The sequence below is a fragment of the Acinonyx jubatus genome, chromosome A2 (assembly GCF_027475565.1).
Source record: "Acinonyx jubatus isolate Ajub_Pintada_27869175 chromosome A2, VMU_Ajub_asm_v1.0, whole genome shotgun sequence".
Classification (NCBI taxonomy): domain Eukaryota; kingdom Metazoa; phylum Chordata; class Mammalia; order Carnivora; family Felidae; genus Acinonyx; species Acinonyx jubatus.
The window spans coordinates 50456181-50479800 of NC_069383.1; the positions used below are offsets into that span (position 1 = coordinate 50456181).

The window sequence follows — 23620 nt, forward strand, 5'->3', positions numbered from 1 at the left end:
TGCACACAGGGAGAGTGTCTCGTGAAGATGAAGGCAGAGATGGGGGCGACACCGTAGAAACCAAGAGTCACCAAAGATGGTCAGCAAACCAACAGAAGTTAGCAGAGAGGCCTGGAACAGACTCTCCCTCTCAGCCTCATAATGAACCAGGCCTTGACCTCCGACTTTTCACCTCCAGAACTGGGAGACAAATTTCCGCTGTGTAGGCCACCCAGTTGGTGGCACTTTGTTAGAGCCACCCTGGGACACTGATACAGTGACCCTATGCCATCTTCTCCTGTGTAAGGCCATAGGTGAATGTTCAATGCGTCCTTAAGCAAAGAGCCTCCTCTGAAACTTGGTTACACTGCGATATATGAAGGTATAAGACTACTTTTGTATCATAGGCGTGAGTTAAAAACAAGCAAGTGTTTGAGATTTCATCTATCTCCAACTGCCCAGGCACCAGTGACTGATTAACTTTGCTTTTGAAATGAAAAACCAATTTTACTTTAACAATTAAGGAGCTTCTTTCTCTTCCTTTGCACTTAGATTCTTCCTGTGACCCAAAGAAACCCAGTCTAACCCACGAGGTCCTGCTGGACCCCTCACCCAGCACAGGGTCCCTCTCCTGGGGGCTTGAAACCATTATTGAGATGACCACAAGCCTCTCAGCTTCAAAGGGGAGACAGCTCTCTGAAATGCTGACGGCTGGCTATAGGCCAACATATGCTCACACATTCAATTCTTCAAAAACTGTTCAATTCTTTGTTTAACCTGTACGTTACTTTGAAAACACGTGCATCATCGGTCATGAGTGAATGGCTGTGGTTATGAAGGGAAGCAGGTCTACCCTGGGGAATTCCGGGTTCTGTTTTCAGATGATGATTGGCCCCGCTAAGAAGTGAAACCAAAGCAGTATTTCTTCTGATACTTGGAAAATCCCCTACTCCGAAACAGTTTTGCATATGTACAAAAATTATGGAAAATTATACCGGTAAGACCAGAATCTCCTACAGCTCAAATAAGCCACTGAAATTATCTATTTAAAGACAAACGAAACTGGGCACCTGGGTAGCTCAGTTGGTTAAGCATCCAACTCTTGATTTTGGCTCAAGTCACGATCTAACGGTTCGTGAATTCAAGTCCCACATCGGGCTCTATGCACTGACCGAGGGAAGCCTGCTTGGTATTCTCTCTTTTTCCCTGTCTCTCTCAAAAATAAATAAACTTTAGGGGCGCCTGGGTGGCTCAGTCGGTTGAGCGTCCGACTTCAGCTCAGGTCACGATCTCGCGGTCTGTGAGTTCGAGCCCCGCGTCGGGCTCTGGGCTGATGGCTCGGAGCCTGGAGCCTGCTTCCGATTCTGTGTCTCCCTCTCTCTCTGCCCCTCCCCCGTTCATGTTCTGTCTCTCTCTGTCTCAAAAATAAACAAACGTAAAAAAAGATAATAAAATAAATAAACTTTAAAAAATAATAAAAACAAACAAAACAAACCTATGCTGTTCCTGTAGGACAAAACACTCTCTCTTGTCGAAGTTAACAGTAGCCACCTTGCAAGAGCAGGGGAGGGGCAGAGAAAGGACAGAGGATCTAAAGCGGGTTCCACGCTGACAGCAGTGAGCCCAATGTGGGGCTCGATCTCATGGACCAGAAATCATGACCCGAGCCAAAGTTGGACGCTCAACCAACAGAGCCAACCAGGCACCCCCACACTTCTAAGCCAACTACACGGAATGAACTGATTCTCACAATCCTGTGTGGTGGGCACCTTTATTATTCCCATCACGCAGGTGAGGAAAATGAAGCACAGACAGGCAAGGAAACTGGCCCAAGGTCACAGAGCTGTAAGTGGTAGAGGGCTGGGATTCAAAACCAGGCAGTCTGGCTGCAACACACCACACCCAACCCCCTAACAAGCAAACAACCAGCTCAGACTTATAAACAGGACAAAAGGAAACAAAGTGAGTGGGGACTGGTTAAGTAGCGTGGGTTGAGAACCGAGGCAGAAAGAAGAGAACAGCAATTATATTCCAAGCACGGGGCTGGCACTTCACACATGCTGTTCCCATTTAATTCACACAAACCTTTAAGTCAGTGTTACTCTCCCACTTGAGAGGTGAAACACTGAGGCTTGGAATGATTAAAGGAACCTGTATGAGGGCACATTAGTAAGTGATATCCCTAAACCCAGGTTTGCGGATTGCAAAAACCCGCGCTGTTTTCCCAGCCCATTTTCCGCAGTCATGGTTTCAAATTGTAACCTCAGTATTATGGATGGTACAATCTGCTTTTAAAAGCCAACCCGGGGCTGCCCGGGGGGCTCAGCTGGTTAAGCATTGACTCTTGATTGCAGTTCAGGTCACGATCTCGAGGTGCATGGGATCGAGCCCGGCACTGGGCTCTGCGCGGACAGTGAGGAGCCTGCTTGGGATTCTCTCTCTCCCTCTCTCTTTCTGCCCTCCCGGGCTTGCGCTCCCTCTCAAAATAAATAAATAAACATTGGGGAAAAAAAAAAAGTCAATCCAGCACTGGAGGGTGGTGGTGCTGAGGTCAGGAGTGGGAGGCATCACCCCCATCCCAGCTGCAGGCTGGTTCAGAGAACCTGGGTACAGACACAAGTGCTTAATTAAAGTGCTAGCCTGGGGGGTGCCTGGGTGGCTCAGTCAGTTAAGCGTCTGACTTCTGCTGAGGTCATGAAATTGCGGTCCGTGAGTTCGAGCCCCGCATCGGGCTCTGTGCTGACCGCTCAGAGCCCGGAGCCTGTTTCAGATTCTGTGTCTCCCTCTCTCTCTGACCCTCCCCCGTTCAAGCTCTGTCTCTCTCTGTCCCCAAAATAAATAAACGTTTAAAAAAAATAAAGCGTTAGCCTAGGATCCGAAAGCTCAGGTTCTAGTTGCACCTCTGGCACCAATTAACTGCATGGCTTTACCCAAGTCCCCTAACATCGCTGGTCCTCTATTTTCTTTTAGTACAAATTGTTTGGAAGGATGCCCGGTCTGCCTACCTCACAAGGTTGCTTTAAAAAAAAAAAAAAAAGGTATTGCCAAACACATACAAACTTACAACCAAACTTCCTTATGTTTTCTTTGTTTTTGCGAATCCAGGGGAATTGGCTGTGAAAATGTAGGGTGTTCAGCACCTGATCATCACCAGGATTCATATCACCGGGGCACCCCAACAGCTGCCGCGGTCCAGCAGGTCCACACCTGCTAGCTGAGGAAGGCAACACCAGGAGAACGGCCCTGTAGGAACTTCATTCTCCCCGCTAGGAAAGCTGGGCTCAAGGCCTCCATGGAGGTGCGGCCAAGCCTTGGCCCCCGGAGCTTCCCCGAATGCGGGTTTGCAGAGACTAAATAAGGTAATGCTGGGAAGGGGAGGGAACAGCTTCACCTCTCCCCAGGTCCGGGTTTGCTTTGCAAGGCGGGTGACATGAAGGGGGCGGGGGGGGAGGGTGCCATCTGCTACAGCATGGAGCGTTGGGTTTCTCTCCCCACCCCCACTCCCCTGCTGCAGAATCGGGAAAGGTTGCAGTGCCCCAGGCACCACCCCTTAGGAGGCAGAGGATTCAGGTGAAGGCCGAGACTGGATGAGTGAGTGGGAAGAGCCTTCCACTTTTTGTTTTCGACAGGAGCCCACCCAGACTCGCACTAACCCCCATCCCATTAGTTCCGGCCTCGGGAAGAGGAAGGGATCGGATCTGCATAACAGTGAATCACAAGCACTTCGGCACAATGACCCCTCCAGGAGAGGGTGGAGAAGCTCGTCTGGCAACTGCCTACACAAACCGGGCAATTCTGAAGAGCAGCAAACAAACCTGTCTACCCCAGTTCCCATTGTGCATGAGATTGCGCTCCACAAAAACAACGTCCAAGGAACACCTGTTGATCGATACCAAACGTTAACACTCAGATTTGGGCCAAGAGACAATTAAAAAGGTCACTATGAAGGAACTTTGGGCAAGATGGTTTTGTGAAAATTGGAATTAAGTGTCCTTAGACTCCAGCAGCTAGTGGGAGCACCACATAGATACTTCCATCAGTCCATCTCAGCGAGCTCTGTTTCAAAAGGAAGTTAACCCAAGGGATTTGAACCCATAAGCCAAAGGGCACTTAAGTCACTAGGTGACCGTCAGGACACATGCTTTCTTTATGCTAATTAGAAGTTACACAGGTTCCAGGAGGGAGGAGGGTTTTTAGGAGCTAGGGATGGTTAGGCCAGCGGGACCGTCCACCAACTGGCCTCAGACTGAACACTGACCACGGCTCTTTAATTCAGGCAAGCAGCAAAACGAACTGCAAATGGGTTAAAATCCGGGAAGGGGCCATCACGTTAGGCGGGAGAGTGAGTTCTTAAAGAGAAACATGTCCTCCTGGTGGCCAAGGCCACTTTTGGATTCCCCGGTTCGGGCACAGGTTCCGGAAAAACACATCTCAGTGTACACGACGTACTGAACGAAAACCGTAGGCGAGAAAATCACCAGTTACCCTTCTCCCCTCCACTGCCCCGAACTAGCCTTGACAGCCATCAAACACAGGAAAAAGGTATCCCCTACGGACAAACGGATGATTTCACCCACTTCTTTCTCAAACACCCAAAAGCCACAGCGACAGCACTAACAGCTTTTGTTTGGATTCACAAAAAAGGAAGGCGAGAGTGATCCCGAAACTGCAACCACCCAGGGACTGAGGGTGGAAGAAGAGCGGGTGTGCTCCCTCCCGGGTCCGTCACAACACTGCAGGGCTCCTGGCCAGCTTCCCCAGCACCGTGCTCGAGTCCCAGCTCTCCGGTTACCTGGCTCGCCGCGGCGTCCAGCACTTGAGCCGTCGGTTCTGCGGGTGCCTTCTCCTCTTCCCCAGCGTCCAAGGGGCTACTCGCAGCCGCTCGGGGGTCCCCGCCATCCCCCGGCGCAGCCTGGCTACTGTCGTCCACGCTGGCGCCAACTCCCCCGGCGGAGGAGGCGGCGGCGGCGCCGAGCAGTCCGTGGGCTCCGTCGGCGTCCCCGGCCGCCACGCTGTGCACCAGCCACGCATCCACTCGGGTGCGGGGGATGAAGGGGACCCCCAGCGCGCGCACCTCCCGGAGCAGCCGGCCTGCGGACTCCGCCGCGGGGTCCGGCTCGCGGCCTTTAGGGTGCAACTGGTCCGCGCGCCCCCACACTCCCGAGGCCGGGAAGGGGCTGAGTGCATAGGCGGAGCTCGTCGGGCCGCTGGCTAGCAGCAGCTCATCCCAGAGTCGGGTGGGCGGCGGGAGCAGCAGGTAGAGGTCCAGGTCAAGGTCCAGGTGGAGCTCCGCCAAGCTCAGCAGGATGGTGAGGTGCAGGAGGCCGCCGCCGTCCGACCACCACGGCTTCAGGTACTTCATCTCCCGCCGCGCGCCCCGGGACGCCCCTGCTGGCGCCCGCGGGTCCCTGCGCTGCTGCGGCCGCCGCTTTGGCACGTGCGGGCCCGGCGCTCTGCGGGCACCTGCCCGGAAGAGACGGAGAAGCGAAACAATGGACCCGGGCGCGCAGGGGCCGTCGCGGGCTCCGGGACCGGGCACAAAGACGCTCCCTCGGCAGCCGGCGCTGTGCCAGGGGCTCAGGAGAGGCGGAAGAGGAGCCACCTGCCCGGAGACCCAACCCGCCCGCCCGCCTTCCCCGCAGCCCTGCGCTGAGAGCAGGCCCCGCCCCTCCAGCTAGGCTCCGCCCCGGGCCGCGGGCGCTGCCGCCGGGGACACGCCCACGACCGCCCCCAGGCTCGCGCCCGTGGGAGTGGCCCGCATGGGGCGGGGCTCCCCAGCTCAAAGGTTCTTTATTCGGGGGGAACGCAAAGCTTTCTGGGAGCAGAGGTTGTTCTGGGCACCAGGTGGCCCCAGCCCAGTGCCCGGGGGCCTGGCTGCTGTAGCTGAAGGCGCGGGGTGGGGGTGGGGGTCAGGGGTAGAGGTGGGTGCGAAGGGACAGGATATGTAAACTAGGGGAAAGCAGACACCCTGGGCAGCATGCAAAGGGCTTCCGCCCACATGAGAACACTGGGCTGGCGCAGTGGGTTTGGGAGTATGACCTTTGACTTCGTATCCTGGCCCCACCATCAGCCAGTCGTGTGACCTTGACTAAGTTGCTTAACTTGTCTGTACCTCAGTTCTCTTACCTGTAAAATGGGGATAATAGTACCTGTCCAATAGGGATGTGGTGAAGTCAGATGAAATACTCTTTGTAAAGCCCGGAGTTTGACATATAGATTCCACAGCTGCCATTGAGATCAAGCAGCACCCCATCCAAACCCTTGTTCTTCCCCACCCCCCACCTCACCCCTCCAGGCCCTGTGCTCCAGCCTCACAACTCCTCACTGTTTCCTGAGCAAGCCCTGCACACTGCTAGACCTTGCCACGTGGTCCCCTTTGTTCCTTAAGTGAGGGTTAAGAGCACCAGCCCTAGAATTACCCTGTATGAGTTCAAATCCTCCCCTCCACCGCTTACTAGCCTGGCTTGGACAGATTTCTCCCTCTGTGGCTCAGTTTCCTCCCTGTAAAGTGGTTTTAATAATAGCACTTCCCCAGGAGAGTTGTGAACCCTAAATGAGATGCATGCAGACCAGTAACCACAGCACTTGGCATAGAAAGTGTTCTGTGTTACTCATTATTTATGTCACCCGTCCTCCGAGGCTTACCCCAAAAATACATCCTCTGAATTTTCACCATTTGGAATTAATCTCTCCCCCCCCCATATTCTCCCACAGTGCAACACTTGGCCCGTTCCACTTTGTATTATAGTGGAGGATACGTCTCATTTGCCCATTGTAAATTATTGAGGATAGAAAAAAAACAAAAAAACAAAAACAAAAAAAACCTGTTTGGCTCACTTCTGTGCCCACATGGTACTCAGTACGGGGCCTTGCAAAAGTAGCTTTTACTAACCCTCACTCCCTTCCTTGGAGCAGGGAGAGAATAGAAGGGGATGACCAACTGAGGTTTGGCAATTGTGTGAGGAGCTGAGCAAGAAAGACTTGTTTTTAAAAGCTCCTTTCTCGACATAGTTCTCTCTTCTGGGCCCGGTGTGAAAAGTTCACACTAGATTTCATTTTCCCCACTGAGAACCAGGAGGGCAGAAGCAGACTTCTTAAAGTTGCTTCTGCTTTAAGCCTTGAAGGATGGGTTAAGGGGTGACAAAGAGGCAAGAAGAGGGATGATCACCAGCCTAGTGAGGTTTGGGACAGAAGCCTTGTTCACAGCACTTAGTGCCTGGGCTGGGGATTCAGGCTCTGGGCTCAGTGAATGTCCGCCGAATTCCGGTTTTTACAAGGACCTACTAAATTGCCTGATGCTGTGCCGAAGACTGAAGGACATGAAATGGGTACTTTTGCTTGGTGAGTTTATGATTTTATTAGGGAGATTAGATATAGATATGTGACACACTTAGAAACAAGAGAAAGGATGTACTCATATGGGACAATATTGAGATGTACGTGACCATTAAGGAAGTGCTGTAAACCAGGTGAGAACAGGGATGGGGCTCTCTTCAAGGTCTTATCTTCCAGAACCTTGCACAGAGTTGGTGCTCCAGAAAGATTGTTTCCAGTTGAATTGAGGAATTTACACTTGAGAAGCGTTTTCAGGGATCTGAGTAACAGACTAGCATCAGGAAGGGCCCTCAAACTTCCTCACATTAGTTGGGAAAGGGGTTGGTCCCTCATCTTCAAAAATGTGCATGGAGGGGCACCTGGCTGGCTCAGTCGGTGGAGCGTGTGACTCTTGATCTTGGGGTTGTGAGTTTGAGGCCCACGTTGGGTGTAGAGATTATTTAATTAAAAAAAAATCTTTAAATATAAAGAAAGAATAAATAAATAAGCACGTGGATAATCATATTATTTGTCAGACTGCTTCATTCCAAAGTGCCTTAATTAGAGCTCACAGATTGGTGATGAGGAGGGCCTATAAAGGACCTTGCAGTAAAATCTTAAACAGGAGACTCAGGACCAGTCCCGCACACTCTTGAGTTTAATCAAAACAAAAGACCCCAGTTTTAGGTTTGCAGAGAGAGTGGGGTGCAAGCAGAAGGAATGACTTCTACTCAGGTTTTTTAAAATTTTTGGAATCCCACCATCCAAAAGTAGCCAAGTGAAAAGTACAAACGATTGTCTTGTAACAGCCTTGAAAAGTAACCTGCATTTATTAAAATCCTTAAATTGTTGCTACTCAAAGGATGGTCCGAGACTGGTGCCAATCCACAAAACTATTTGTTTCTGGTCCGCATGAGGTAAGTAATAGAATCAAAAGTGTTTAGAAGTTTTTATAGCAGTTTGACATTATGCGACATCCAGTGGGTTTGCTTTTTTATGCCTTTGTTATTTTTTTAGAAATGAATATTTATTTTAAAAAAGTATCGACGTTCAACAGATGGTGGGGGGGAAGAAAAGGGCTCCTTCATCAGGATTACTTTGCAAAGCACGGCTTTAAATGGCATTCCTGTGAGGTAGGCGGGTTCTAAGATGACTTCCTGGGCTCCCCTTGCCCTGTGTGTGGGCGGAGCCTAGTGATTTACTTCTAACATATAGACTATGGCAAAAGTGATGGGATGTCATCCTCGAGGTTAGGTTACAAAAAGACTCAGTGGCTTCTTTTTTGCTTGCTGAATTTGTTCTGGCTGCTATAAAAAAATAACATAGGACTGGGTGGCTCATAAGTCTATTGTTCTGGAGCCTGGGAATCCAAGATCAATGTGCCACTGTGGGTGGGTTTTGGTGGGAACCCTCTTCCGAGCTGCAGAATGCCGACATCCGGTTGTATCCTTACCTGGTGGAAGGGGCAAGGGAGCTTTCTCAGCGGCTTTTATAAGGGCACTAATCTCATTCACGATAGTTCCATCCTCATGACCTACCCACCTCCCAAAGGTCATGCCTCCTAATAGCATCATCTTGGGGGGATAGGTTTCAATACATGAATTTTGGGGGCACACAAGAATTCAGACCATAGCACTCACCTCCTCTCTCCATCTCTTACTCTCGCCTTCTTGGAGAGGGCCGCTGTGTTGTGAATACCCTATGAACAAGCTCATGTGGCAAGGCCCTCATGTCTTCAGCCAATAGCCAGTGAGACCCTGAGGCCTGCCAACAGTCTCTTGAGTGAGCTTTGAAGCACATTTTATCCCAGTTGAGGTCTGAGATGACTGTAGCCCACTCTAGTTTCTCGATTACACCTTGCAGAAAACCCTCAAGCCAAAGGATGTATCTAAGTGGCACATTGTGACCCAGAAAAAAACTCTAAGATAACAAATGTTCTTTCCAACCACTAAATCTTGGGGTAATTTGTTACACAGCCTAGATAACTAACACACCCTGTGTCAGAAGAGGACATCAGACAAGTGGAAAGAAACACTGAAAATGCAACTGTAATGTGCTGTGTGGTTAGTGATATAGTCAATGAATATAACTACCAAGTAGCATTGCAGCAGCACATCCTGGTCCTTAGATACAATAATCTCGTTTACCCCAATCATAAATGTAAGATTGTAACTTGGCATGAAGGATAGTTACTATGAAAACATAGCCATCAAGAGCTGCTGTGAATTGAGCTCCCGTGCTTTCTTCTGTGGCAACTCCTTGTAAGTATCTATCCAAAATCAGCAAAAAAGAAAACACGTTAGAACTTTGCAATCCTTCTTTTGAAAGTTTCGCTAATATTAGCCACAGAAAAATTTCAATTTGTAGTAGAAATTCCAGGATTGAGCAAAATAGCCTATTAAAAGTCCACGACGTGAATTCAGGCAGAAGTCATTTTATCTAGGAGGAAGAATTAAGCATCGCTAGTTTCCAAACAGATATTAGTCACTAGAATTTAAATGGCTCTGCAGTTAAGACATTTTACCAAAGGCTTCTGCAAAATAGATTTAAGAATGGCCTCATTTACTATCTGGTACCAGTCTTGGTGATGATGAATCAACTGATACCTAATTGTATTGTGCTCTTCCTTTTTGATCTATTACACAAAAATAACCAATCCTGTATTTAGGGCACAGTTTTGATTTCTACCTTACAGTCTTGTTAGGATGAAACACACACCACCGATTGGGGAGCCTCAGACTCCTTATGTGAGAAATAGGTTTGTTTAAGGCTAGGCCAATGCCAAGGAACTCACAATCTAAAGGGTTTTGCTTCCTCCCACCTGGTCTCTGTAGTATGAATAAGAATTCTTACATTCAGGTTAAAGTTCCAAGTTTGATCGTTGTGTGTGTATGTATGTGTGTGTGTTTAAGACACACAGAAAACAGAAAGGGAATTATGAAGAGAGGCATGGGAGACAGAGTGAGGCTGATCAGCAGGGAATGAGAAATCTACGAGTTTGCACCATCCACGTTTGGGAACAAAAGAAATTAGCATTGCCAACCTTGGTCCTGTCCATCACAACTGAAGTGCCTACCACCTAAAATATTGTGGGGCTCGTTCTGGTTAACCACCCACACAAACAGAATCAGAGTGGCTAACCGCTACAGTAAATGACCCCCAAATCTCAGCGGCTTAACCCAGTGAAAGTTGACTTCTTATTTCACTGTTCAAAAAAGTGTTTGGGATAAGGGGAGTCTGCACTTTTTTGGGTCATTTGAGGACACAGGCCGTTTCCTTATTGTGGCTCTGTCTTCTTCCCCGTCCTCAGCATCTTCTCCGTTGGCTGGTGATGAAGAAAGAGAGTGAAGACCAAGCATGGGAGGAGGGTTTGATGGGCTGGGCCTGAAAGTGGCACCCATGACTTCTACTCACATTCCATTGGCCAGAACTCGGCCACATGGCCACACTTAGCAGCAAAGGAAGCTGGAAGGTGGGGACTCGTGGTGTTTCCAAGCAAGAGGAGAGCCTGAATATCTGTCTTTGGCACATCTGGGGAGCCACTGTCCTTTGGTCTTATTCTGCATCCCATTCATTTAGAAACCACTCATTCAGCACCTACTCTTTTCGACTGAGGATATTATTTTAGCACTCACAGTGACTTAATATACTAATGCAAACCTAGAGTGGCTTGTTCAAAGTAGGTCAACACTTAACCCATTTACACTCTAGGTGTTTAAGAAATGCTGGAGTGCCTGGGTGGCTCAGTCAGTTAAGTGTCTGACTTCAGCTCAGGTCATGATCTTGCGGTTGGTGGGTTTGAGCCCCGCGTAGGGCTGTGTGCTGACAGCTCAGAGCCTGGAGCCTGCTTTGGATTCTGTGTCTCCCTCTCTCTCTGCCCCTCCCCCGCTCATGCTCTGTCTCTCTCTGTCTCTCTCTCAAAAATGATTAAGTGTTAAAAAAAATTAAAAAAAGAAATGCTGCTTGGTGAGAATGTTCAAAGCATATCATGAAGAAAGCTTGGGACTTCTGACTCTAATCCTAGTTTCACCTAAACAAGTCATTTTGGAAGGGGGACCCTACATATCTGGACCTTGGGCCTCTTACCTGCACAGAGAGAACTTGAACCTGACAGGTTTCTAAGTTCCCTTCTTGCCGTCAATGTCTCTGAAAGGCTTGGCAATGAATGAGGAACCATGTTTGATTGCTACCAAACTCGTGTTCTCAGTTGACTGTGAGGCCTTTGGTCCTAAAAAAGCACCACCACATAGCTCTGGAGAAGAAAACACACTCTCCTCTTGGTTAAATCTCCAACTGGAAGGGGAACATGTACGGGTCTCCCCCTGACTTTCTGATGTGTCTTCCTTTTTTTGTTAGTACATCTACCTGGGTGATGACATCTGGAAAGGCTAACACGTTGATCTCTATCCTGCAATGTCACACTATTTGACGATAGGGAAGCTGCACATAACTTGGGTTGTGGGGAAAGTCACTGATCATCCAGAGTGTAGAAAACCTAAGAATCCTTGAGTGGGGATCAATGTAAGTCCAGTTTCTAGAGGCCCCACTTAGTGCCCCTTTACACTAAGAAACTAGTTTTGAGGCCAACGACCCTGACCATTATTTAGTAAAGTTGACGGGTATTTTATTCTTTGAACTGATGGTTAGTTTAGCACCTGAAGTCTCTCACTTACTTGATCATCTCCTTCAAGCATATTTATATTTTTGATAGCAGCTATAATGTTCTCTTTGGTAATGCACATCATTAACCATTCCTGCTTAACTGTTTCTTTGTCCTTGCTAGTTTTCTCTAATTCCTAGTTTTGTTGTCCTGTACTCCAGAATCTCTATCAGATCTTAATTCCAAGGCAGCGCTCTGTCAAACTACACGACAGAGGCAGGGCTTTCTGGGCCATGGAGAACCGATTCTGAGCCTACTGCCGATCCCTACCTGCCTTCCGCCTCCTTTTGTAAAAAGGTAAATTCTTAATTTCTTTAATGCTTATTTATTTTTGAGAGAGACAGAGTGCGAGCAGGGGAGGGGCAGAGAAAGAGAGGGAGACCCAGAATCCCAAGCAGCCTCCAGGCTCTGAGCTGTCAGCCCTGAGCCTGACGTGAGGCTCGAACTCACAAACCGTGAGACCATGACCTGAGCCGAAGTCGGACGCTTCACCGATGAGTGACGCAGGCGCTCCTTAAACGGTAAATTCTAGGCAGAGTTGTTGCTTGCTGAACAAATGTTGTCTATGATATTACAGTAGGACGAATAGTCCCCCCAAAATTCACATCCACCCCAAACCTCAGGCTGTGACCTAAATTGGAAATAGGGTCTCCGCAGATATAATAAGGTGAGGATTGAGGTGAGATCATACCAGATTAGGGTGGGCCCTGAATCCACTGAGAGTGTCCTAGAAAAGGACACAGACACACAGAGAAGAAGGCGGTGTGAAGACAGAGGCAGAGATCAGAGCCATGCCACCATAAGCCATGGAGCGCCAGGAGCCACTGGAAGCCAGAAGAGGCAACAAGGATTCTCCCCTAGAACGTTCCAGGGGAGCACAGCTCTCCCAGGACCTTGGTTTTGCACATGTCACCTCCGAACCACATGTGACAGATACATTTCTGTTTCAAGTCACCAAGCTTTTCGTGTGGTAATTTGCCATGGCAGTTCTAGAAAACTAATGCAGTCAAGTTTACTATTTCTCTTCATCTTGGCATTGTTCTTGTTATTACATAGGAAGTAATTTTTCCTGAGTAAAGATCAGGATACTCTGGGTACCACTGAGTTCATGGCACCCTCAGAACCGGGGTATGGAAGGGGTGATGCTGAAACAGAGTTTTGATGTTGGCTCTCGGGAGGCCTGTTCCGGTAAGGACAGATGGGCGGGAGGCTTGGTTCGGAAGCCATTTGAACCTTTTTTACCCTGTCCCCATGTCTTACCTGCAAGGCTCCCTCTGCCCTGACTTGTTTTGTTCTTTCCCTCACTCTTGCAGCAAGGCCCCCAGCAAAAGCCTCAGGCAATGTCTCCCTCTCTCTCTCTCTCTCTCTCTGACACACACACACACACACACACACACACACACACATTTTATAAAAATAATTTTTATAATGTATATAACATGTGAGTTCTATAATAATTTTGTCAAGATAAGTTGTTTTTGTAACAACTTGGTTTTCGTACCTGCTTTTAAAAAACCACTTCTGGGGCGCTCGGGTGGCTCAGTCGGTTGAGCGTCCGACTTCGGCTCGGGTCATGATCTCGCGGCCTGTGAGTTCGAGGCCCATGTCGGGCTCTGTGCTGACAGCTCGGAGCCTGGAGCCTGCTTCGAGTTCTGTGTCTCCCTCTCTCTCTGCTCCTCCCCTGCTCACACTCTGTCTCTCCCTCAAAAATAAATAAAGATTAAAAAAATTTAAAAAACACTTCTATTGATTGCATCTTCCATATTAAACAAATACAGGTCCATACTGTCATCTTTATAGGCTGCAATATATCCTATAATATGGATGTATCTTGATTTAGTCAAACAGTTTGCTGCTGATGAAGGTTTAGGTTGTTGTTATATTTTCACTTTTATAACTCCACGATACACTCTTTTTTATACATATTTTGGGGATCTTAAAACCACTTGCTACAGTAATGGGAATTTTTTTGGAGAGGCTTTTCCTTCACGTGGTCCCCTCTCCCCACCTGTCCTCTCTCATTGCTATTCGAAAGTGATTTGTGATCACAGAATATTGCTTACTAGTTTGTGACCTTTGCGAGCATCAATCAACCATGACCATTACCCTCCTTGCTATATGCCTTTTGTAATTGTGGCAAGTGCACTGTCCCGATTCTATGGAACTATCTCTCTCCAAACCTTCAGGATTGCCAAGATGAGTTAGGAAGAAAGAGGATCTGGATCTGTTTCCTACAAAAGTGTCAATATTTGCTAAAACAAAGAGCTGGGAGTACCCCCAACGGAATGCCATCTGTCCTTGTCTCTGAGAGCCTGCCAGAAAATCTTTTCACAGCCAAGAGATGTTATTTGGCATAGCTGACACTGAAATTCAGCGAGGTGGCTTACAGATCAGAAACTGGCTGATGTCAAGAGATGCTTTGCCATGTAGGAACTGGAAGTACAGAAATGTGTTTCATTTTTGAAACTGTACATTAAGGATTATTTATTCTACCAAAATGTTTCCTATAGGAATCTTGTCCTCAGCAGGACCACCTCGTTGATTTAAATATTCACACCGTTAACACGCTATTTTGCCGTACAGCTTTCTAGGAAGTGAGCAGCTGAGAAGACACGGGTCCCTGTCCCCACTCTGTGGCTTCAACCGGGCTGTTTCTCAAGGAGATAGGCTCACGACTCTCTTCTCCGACATATGGAAACTCAGTTTCTTTGCAGTTTTAGGGTGCAGGCATACATAACCCACAAAGCCCAGCTTCTGAAGTGTGAGTTGTCTGACCTGGGTGCTAAAGGGGGGTATTAGCTACCTGGATTCCTTTAGAAAAAAACCCAGATTCTTCTGGACAGCAACCTGAAGAGCAGCTCAAGAGGTCATCTCGGGCAGGAGTGAAATTCTTCCAAATACATTCGACAGCTATCAGGGCCCAATTCTCCTCCCACACATGGTTGCTTGTCCAATATTTACCACTCGGAATCGCTTATTCATCTGTGAATTGGCGTGCTCTCCCCGGAAACAAATTCACTGAAGCACCTGGAACCATCTGTAGACTCTGAGTCCATTGCATTCTTGTGACCCCCTAAACACTCCGTCCGCTTGTGTCATTTCTCCCAAGTTTTTTTCTCCCCAGCAGACGCTGCCACTCCTCAGCTGGGCCTTCATCTAATTTCACTCTTCTCAAGAAAAGAAGAGTCACCCCAGCCTCAGCAGAGTTCTAGAACGCTTCCTCAGCAGAGTTCTAGGACACTTCCTCCAGATCCCTGCTCTACGCTGGAATGGACTGAGTCTCCTTCCACTGCAAAGCATTTGCATACCCTGCAGACATCTTGGCCCAATTTAACTAGATCCAGCTAACCCAGGAGGGACTTGGCCTGTATGAAAACACATTTCAGCCACAGCCATCCCCCCACTCCTGAATACATGGGCATGTTTACCTACACAGTTTTGGGTGCGCACTAAATTAATTAATTCCATAAATATTTAATGAGCACCTACTGTGTGTCAGGCATTGTTTTGTGAATAAAACAAAGCCCAGGTCTATTGGAGTTTGCCGTCCACTGGGGGCAGGCAGACAATCAACAAGTAATTTGTCGGGGGGTGGGGGGAGGGTGATAAATGCTACAAGATATAAATAAAGCAGGGGGAAAAAGATAAAGGAGAGGCAAGTGATGGTATGTGCACGGGAGCACACGCCTGTGTTCCCTAAGGAAGTGCCTAGGGAAAGTCTGACTTGAAGGAGATAAAGGAGAGAACCACGCAGTTAGCTGGGGGAAAGGGTACTCCAGGTGGTGAGAATAGTGAGTGCAAAGGCCCTGAGGCAGGAGAATACCAACTGTTTTCAAAAAATAGCAGGAGGCCTATGCAACAGGAAGGGAGAATGGTATTCGGTGCGAAATCATACTGGACATCATGGACCATGGTAAAGAATTTGTATTTAATCTTAGTGGGATGGGAAGCTATTAGAGGATAGTGAATAAGAAATTAATACATGCAGGGGTGTCTAGGTGACTCAGTTGGTTAGGTTGCCAACTCTTGATCTCGGCTCAGGTCATGATCTCACTGTTGGTGAGTTCGAGCCCCGCATCGGGTTCTGTGCTGACAGCACTGAGCCTGCTTGGAACTCTCTCTCTCTCTGCCCCTGCCCCACTCATGCTCTCTCTCTCAAAATAATACATTTCTATTTGTTTGTTTGTTTGTTTACATAGAGAGGGAGAGAGGGAGAGAGAGAGAATCCTAAGCAGGCTCAGCACTGTCAGCACAGAACCCAACGCAGGGCTCGAACTCACCAACAGTGAGATCATGAATCAAGAGTTGTCTGCTTAAGGGGCACCTGGGTGGCTCAGTTGGTTGGGCAACCGACTTCAGCTCAGGTCATGATCTCACGGTCTCTGGGTTTGTGCCCAGCGTCGGGCTCTATGCTGACAGCTCAGAACCTGGAGCCTGCTTCGGATTCTGTGTCTCCCTCTCTCTTCTCCTCCCCCATTGTGTTCTATCAAAAATAATTAAACAAAAACAAAAATAAAAATAAAAAAAGACTTGGCTTTTTAACCGACTGAGCCACCCAGGTGCCCCTAAAAAACTTAAAAAAAAAAAAAAAGAAATCAATACATGCATGCAGCAAACATTCAAAAAATGCTTTTATTTTTGCTCTCCTTGACACGACCCTGCTTTACAAGAATGGTTATCTTCTTTCTCAAACATGGCAGGAAGGATGGAAAGCAAATATAAAAATCCCAGGCTTACAATTTCTGGGTCTAATCTGAACATCCCACATCTACCAGAGATGTGATCATTAGAAAATTATCCCCGGGGGCACCTGGGTGGCTCAGTCGGTTAAGTGTCCGACTTCGGCTCAGGTCATGATCTTGTGGTTTGTGGGTTCGAACCCGCATCGGGCTCTGTGCTGATAGCTTGGAGCCTGGAGCCTGCTTCAGATTCTGTCTCCCTCTCTCTCTGCCCCTCCCCTGCTCATGCTCTGTCTCTCAAAAATAAATAAATGTTAAAAAAAAAAAAGAAAAGACAAAAGAAAATTACTCCACGTCCAAGACTTAGGTCTTTCTTTTCATTCGTTGCTTGGCAATGTATTTTCAAAATACTTCTTGGATGGACATTTTCTAAAAAAAATTCTTTAATGTTATATTCATTTTTGAGAGACAGAGTGCAAGCAGGGGAGGGGCAGAGAGAGAGGGAGACACAGCATCCGAAGCAGGTTCCAGGCTCTGGGCTGTCAGCACAGAGCCTGACACAGGGCTCAAACTCACAAACTGCGAGATCGTGACCTGAGCTGAAGTTGGATGCTTAACCGACTGAGCCACCCAGGCGCCCCTGACATTTTCAAACTTAATACAAAATTAGAACACCCAGCTTCCAGCAGTTATCAATTTATGGCTAATCTTGTTTCTTCTAAACTGCCATCCATTTTCTTCCCCTTCCTTGTACTGAATTACTTTATGACAAATCCCACACATATCTTTTCATCCATGAATGCTTCAGTATGTATTTCTAAAAATAAAATCCTTTTGCATCACCATAATGTCATTATCACAGCTACAAGCTTAACAATACTTCCTTAATATAAAAAAAAAAAAATCCAGTCGGTAATCAAATGTCCTTGGTTGTCACGTTAATACTTAAAACAAACAAACAAACAAACTTAACTTGTTTAAATCAGAATCCAAATACGGTTCACACATTGCATTCGGCTGATAGGTCTTGTAAATCTTTTAAACTCGGACTGTCCACCCTCCCACTTTTTTTCCCTCCTTATCTTTTATTTGTTGAAGAAACCTGGTGATTTGTTCCTTAGGTGTCCCTCATTTTCCATTTTGCTGAATGCACCTGCATGGAGTTGTTGAATGTTTCCCTTTCCTGTTTTCCTATAAACTGGTAGCCCAGAGGCATAATCGAGTTGGATTTTTTGGCAAGACTATCTCATAGGAGGTGCTGTGAACAGCCTGTTGCACCCCATCAGAAAGGTACACCTTCCTTTACTGCTTTCTCTCCCTCCTTCTGTCTCTCTTTGTAGTAAAATACATCTAACATCAAACGTACCATTTAAGCCATATTAAAGTGTGCCATCCAGAGGCATTTAGGACATGCACAATGTTGTACAACCATCACTAATTCTAGAACTTTTCCATCATTCTCCGATCGCTCCCTCCGCCAGCCCCTGGAAGCCACTAATGGCTTTTTGTGTCCAGGGGTATTTTATATAAATGGAATTGTATAATATGTGGCCTTTTAGGACAGCTTCTTTCACTTAGGATGGTGTTCTCAAGGTTCATCCACATTGCAGCACATGTGAGGTCTTCATTTCTCATGGCTGAATCACGTTCCGTTGCCCAGATACGCCATATTGTATTTATTCATCAGTCAGTCGATGGACGTTTGGGTTGTTTTCACCTTTTGACTTTTGTTGTGAACAGTGATGCAATGAACATTCGTGTACCAATTTTTGCTTGAACGCCTGTGTTATTTCTTTGGTGTACACACCTAGGAGTGCCTCTCTTTTTGTGACATGAGGGTGCATCAGTGGGTTCGGTTGGCATCAGCCTGATCCATACACGGTGACATTCCCTGTGGGCTTTCACCTTTATGGAATTTAGGCACCACTGATGATCACGGCCTATTCCGTCAGGATTCCAACAGCATGCTTTCGAGGTGGTCTAACCCTTTATTTTCAGTTAGTATTAAAGCAACGCTGTTCTGGGCAACTGAGGTCATGTGGTTCTCTGAGGGGAAGAAGGTGGGGGAGGGAGGGATTGATGGCCAAGAAGGGTGGGAAAGGCTACACACAACGGACCCCCTTGCTGTAGATTCCAGCACCCGCTCACATGGCAAGGCCCCCCCCGCCCCCGGAAGTTCTGCGGCAAAGAAGCCTGTTTACTTTTGTTTAGCTCTGTATTTCCCAAGTTGATGTGACTACAAACATTTTTTTTCCCGTATGATTCTTCGTACTGAATACATGTTTCAGAGAATACTTAGTGTCTAGGTTACTTGGAGAAATGTGTTCCTTAACTGTCTGGAAGCAGCCTGACAGTCTCCCTCAGTGGCCATAAGCTGATGGCATACTTGTGAAAGCCCTGGATGGCAGAACTGGCAAGATTTCTAGCAGAATTTCCCATGGAAACTCTAAATTGAGATCATGTTCCTGGGAATGAAAGCTAAAATCAAGCAAGAAAATATCGATGTCACGATCACCTGAGCCCTAGAGTGTTTGCCGGATGCCTTGGGATGCCTCCTGTCAGGATAAACCTTAGGACAATGCTGCACTGATGTGGCCCGAGGATTCCAGAGCCACCACAGTCCCTCTCTCTGCCCCTCATGGCCTCACTCCACATGGCCCCAGACCCCATGCAGGGTGGTCCCCTATTGTATTTTCCCGGGTCACACTGCCACGGGTGCTGTCTCACCGCTGACACGGTCAGACTGGTTAGATGATGGTAAACATGGAAGACATATGGAGGGAAGATCTAGAAGGTTCCTTGAATGACTTTCTGAGGGTCAGAGGTTTGACAGTATTCCCTTCATGTGGCCTTTAGGAAGAACTGTCCCCTTTAATACATCTCACCCATCCATTTGCTTTTAAAAGATTCTTACCAGTCAACAAGCCACGCAGGGTACTGACCATGTGCTCTGCACTTTCGAGGTCACAAGCAGAAGATGATGCCTGCTTTCACCAGACACCCCAGCAGTTTGCAATAGGGAGGGTTACAGCACCCCCTTCCATGGCAATTGGCCCAGATCGTGGTTTGCTGCGGTCTTGATTCTAAGGGGGATAGTGGCCAAGTTCACATCAACTGTGTACCTGGGTTACCTGATTGCCCCTCCTGGCCTCCATCTCTAGTGGGTCGCATGTGTCTCTCACCTGTTTTCTTTAGAATAATCACTATGGTTTCAACTAAGTATAAGATTATAACTTTTTTCTGATGACTCAGCTTGTTTTTCCTTTCTTTAAAAAATTTTTTTTTCTGGTTCTCGTATTTTATTTTTAAAACATTTTTTTTAATATTTATTTTTGAGAGAGGGAGAGACAGAGTATGAGTGGGGGAGGGGCAGAGAGAGAGGAACACGCAGAATCCGAAGCAGGTTCCAGGCTCTGAGCTGTCAGCACAGAGCTCAATGCGGGGCTCCAACTCGCAAACCACAAGATCATGTCCTAAGCCAAAGTCAGATGCTTAACCGACTGAGCCACCCAAGCGCCCCATCGGCTTGTTTTTTCTTTTTCTTTTCTACATGAGAAGAGAAAATTTGGCTCATTCTAGAGAAAACCTTCCCTCGGATCATTAAACATATCTTTCCTTCCTCTTGATAATAGGTTGGTGAAGGTGGGGTGGGGAGAGTGTCGGAAATTGCCAAGCATAGGGAGCTGAGTGTCCACACATCACAAGTCCAGAGGTGTCCAGGCCAACTGGCTTGCCTGGCTTTCTGCGGCCAGGGGCTTTTTCTTGGTCCCAGCTTCCCCGGGAGAGAAAACCGGCCCTTCAGCTCCCACCCTCCCCAGCCTGCCCACCCCAGTGCTCCAGCTCTGTACCCTCATGATGGCTTGGGGATCTATTTAATCTCCTTATAGAATTGGTTAATACCAGACCAAGACTCCTTTGCCTCCTTCATCTACCTACCCCCATTTTTTTTTTTTTTTTTTTTGTTTATTTCGGAAGAAACAAAAGTCCTTTCCACTTTGGGCTGCAGAAATACACTTTTGTTTTTTGTTGAAAAAATTATTTTGAGACTGTCAATGCAACTGCCTTCCTCTCTAACTCTGCCAGTGCTCGTCCTTCTCACCTTGGCCATATCCTCTCTAGGGCACATCCTCAGCCCTGTGCTTGTGTGTGAGAGTGTTCTGGATATTGGGCATCTAGTTCTTTCCGCCTCTCACCTCTGATTATGTAACTCTGCCTTCTCTGAGCACCACCTCCGGACCATTCTGGTGGATCCCAGCCCTAGGCTCAGACATCTCTGTTGTGAGGTCAGAGAAGCTGTTTGTGTGTTAAAGGCAAACGTCACTGGCGTCTAGGAGAACTTGACGTCTCTAATAGACTGCTTTGATTTTCCTCATCGGCAGCAACCTCAGCCCATGTCATTCTGCAAGCCAGCCCCTCATTCATAATCCTTATTAACCTTAAAAAGTAGGTATGCATGTGGAACTGCCCACTTGGAAAGCACGCAATGCCGAAGACCTCCCTTTTCGTTGCTAAGTTCTTTGTGAATCTGAGTCAGCTTCTCATTTCCCTTCCTGGGTCCCTAAGGGAGGCCGGGGCTTCTTCCTTCTCTGTGCTTCCTTCCACTCTGGAAGAAAGAAAGGTGGAGAGACACTCCTATGGCCAAACACATGACTGCCTCCCTTCTACCACAGTCTCCAGTCATAAGCTCAGGGCCATGTCTCGGCAGGGCCCAGGGCCCTTTGCTCTGAAGGGAGAAATGATTCCACAGCAGAAAGAAGTTGCCTCTTACGAACGAAAAGGCAGCTTCAAACATGCTGTCAGTAATTCAATCAGATGACAAGGATGAAGCAACCTGTTCAGGTCATGCTGGGCAGACAACTGGTCCTGGGCTGAGCAAACGGGTGGCAGATGAAAGGAGGAAGCACACCTGAGCCAGCTTGCTCATGAGCTGAAATATTCAAATGTGGATACAAAGTGGTTACTTCATCCCTGCACCTGTTCTGACTCAGCACACACTGAAGTGTTGAACCAGGTTTGACACGATGCCAGTGCCGGCCGCAGAAGCAGAAAATTTCCACAGGGACACCACACGGTGCCAGCGAAGGGACAAAGAGAGCCCACTGGGCCCTGACGTCAGCTCTGGAGGACTTTCTGGAACCGTTCTCCTACCGGCAGGGGGAGGCTTGGGCTGAGACCTGGCTTTCCTGGAGTGGCTTGCAAAATAAATTAGCGTGGATCTGACATTTCAAAATTTGCCAATCGCAGATGTGTAAAGTGTATCAGGTGGGGTTTTGGTTTCGTGATGGCTGCTAAAAAGATTTGAGCAACTCACATAAATCTATATCATTTTCACTGATTTAATTACTGCTTAGAAAAGAAATCGCCAGATTTAGGAAAAGACATCGGCATCATACCTTGCATTTCTCATGGGGTTCAAGTTGGAGTCAGTATTGATTAGAACCTTTCAGCGGCCTTTAGTCTACATTCAGTGGTTTTAAAGTGACATGCAATCAGCTGACTTATTTGTGGTCCCTTCTTCATGACCGTGCGTTGTACGGTATCGAAAGACAACCGCCCGTGGCTGTTTATACAAATAACCTTAAGTTCAGTGTCTTGTGGGTTTCCATAAAAGGTGATTGAAACACTTATTGCAGAATATGGAAATGCTTTAAAAAGCATGTGGGGGATTCAACATGGAGGCAGAGGTTGATAAGCTGGAACTGATGTTCCAGAAAGCTCTGATCTGGATTACATTCAATATAGGCTGGAATGTCTATGAAATGTCTATGAAATCAAGACTAGTCATCCTGATACAGCAGGCAGGAGAAATCCAGTTACCCTCTTAAAGGAATTGTCAGCAATAAAGTCTCGATATCAAACTTTGTATGCCCGCTTTAAACCAATTGGTATAGAACAGAAAGAGAGTAAGAACCGCATTTGTGCTGTCAATAAGACGATGACCATGATACAAGAACTACAAAAGCAAACAGATGTGGAGCTGTCACCACTGACTAAAGAAGAGAAAACTGCAGCAGAGCAATTAAAATCTTTTGTTCAGACTGATGAAGAAGTGGGCTTGCAAAAGGGAATTCTAATGGAGAGGAGATCCATTCCAGAAAGATTTAAGAAGATGTCTTGTTAGCACTCAGTGACTAGAGGTGGGGGGATGGAGAAGAAGGAGATTTGGCTTGGGTAACTGGATAGTGATGCCTTTCACAAGAGAAGAGATAGAGATGCCTTTCATAAGAAGGGCAGATATTATACGAATAAAGTTCAGCCAAAAACATGGAATGGGAATAAAGGGATTTAAATGTATGTATGTACACACAGTCTTATCATTTCAGGCAAGGAAGTCACGTAACACTATTTTGCATTTGTTTTTGTATAATTGGGAGAAAATGGATGTCCTGGCCTATCATAAAAGGATATTTATGTACTATTGGTCAGTCAGATATGAATGAGCATGCTTTGGAAATTAACGGATAGAAAAAATATTTGTATTATAGTATACATTATATATGCATATAACTTTATTTCTGAAAAGTTTTGATTATAGGTAATGGTCACATCATTGATGAGACTAATATGTGACCTAAAATCCTCCACAAAAGCTAACATTAGTAATAATAAATTGGCTTTTCTGTGAAAAATAAATAAATAAATAAAAATAAAAAGCATGTGGGGAAAAAAACTTGAAAAGATGGTGGACTGTTTATAGGGGAGGTAGCACCTATGACCGGTCTGCAAAATAGAATAAACTAGATGCATCTGCTTTAAACTGCTTTTTATTAGTGGAATGCATGGCTTGCTTTATCAATAGTAAAACCTAAGCCTGGGCAGAAGTTTTAATTCTCCAGGGACCGCAACTTTTGTTAAAAGGGCTAATCTAGCACATGGTAAAATCAGAATGGTTTATGGAAGAATTAGACAGAAAATCCAACTCCAACATTGACTGAGTGGATCTAAAACCAAATGCTGTTACTGGCGGGCAGGGTGCCTAGCATTTGGA

The 23620-nt window shown here is 47.0% G+C and overlaps 1 protein-coding gene, 1 long non-coding RNA gene and 1 pseudogene across 3 annotated transcripts in view; 2 read left to right on the forward strand and 1 right to left on the reverse strand.

Annotated features, from left to right (window-relative positions):
- Positions 1-5638, reverse strand: part of NFE2L3 (NFE2 like bZIP transcription factor 3) — a 31594-nt gene extending 25956 nt beyond the window's left edge. Inside the window, exon 1 of one of the 2 annotated variants that reach the window (XM_027075142.2) lies at positions 4772-5638. In XM_027075142.2, coding sequence (XP_026930943.2) covers positions 4772-5341 — 570 coding nt within the window. In that variant the 5' untranslated portion in view covers positions 5342-5638. The remainder of the gene's footprint in view (positions 1-4771) is intronic. The other variant, XM_027075141.2, reaches the window with a different exon arrangement.
- LOC113604069 (uncharacterized) lies at positions 3088-4627 on the forward strand. The gene is made up of 2 exons (XR_003425879.2): positions 3088-3338; positions 3609-4627. It is a non-coding gene; the product is annotated as an uncharacterized LOC113604069 (long non-coding RNA).
- Positions 5639-22289: 16651 nt separating the features above from the next.
- LOC128314630 (spindle and kinetochore-associated protein 2-like) lies at positions 22290-23090 on the forward strand (annotated as a pseudogene).
- Positions 23091-23620: the final 530 nt, after the last annotated feature.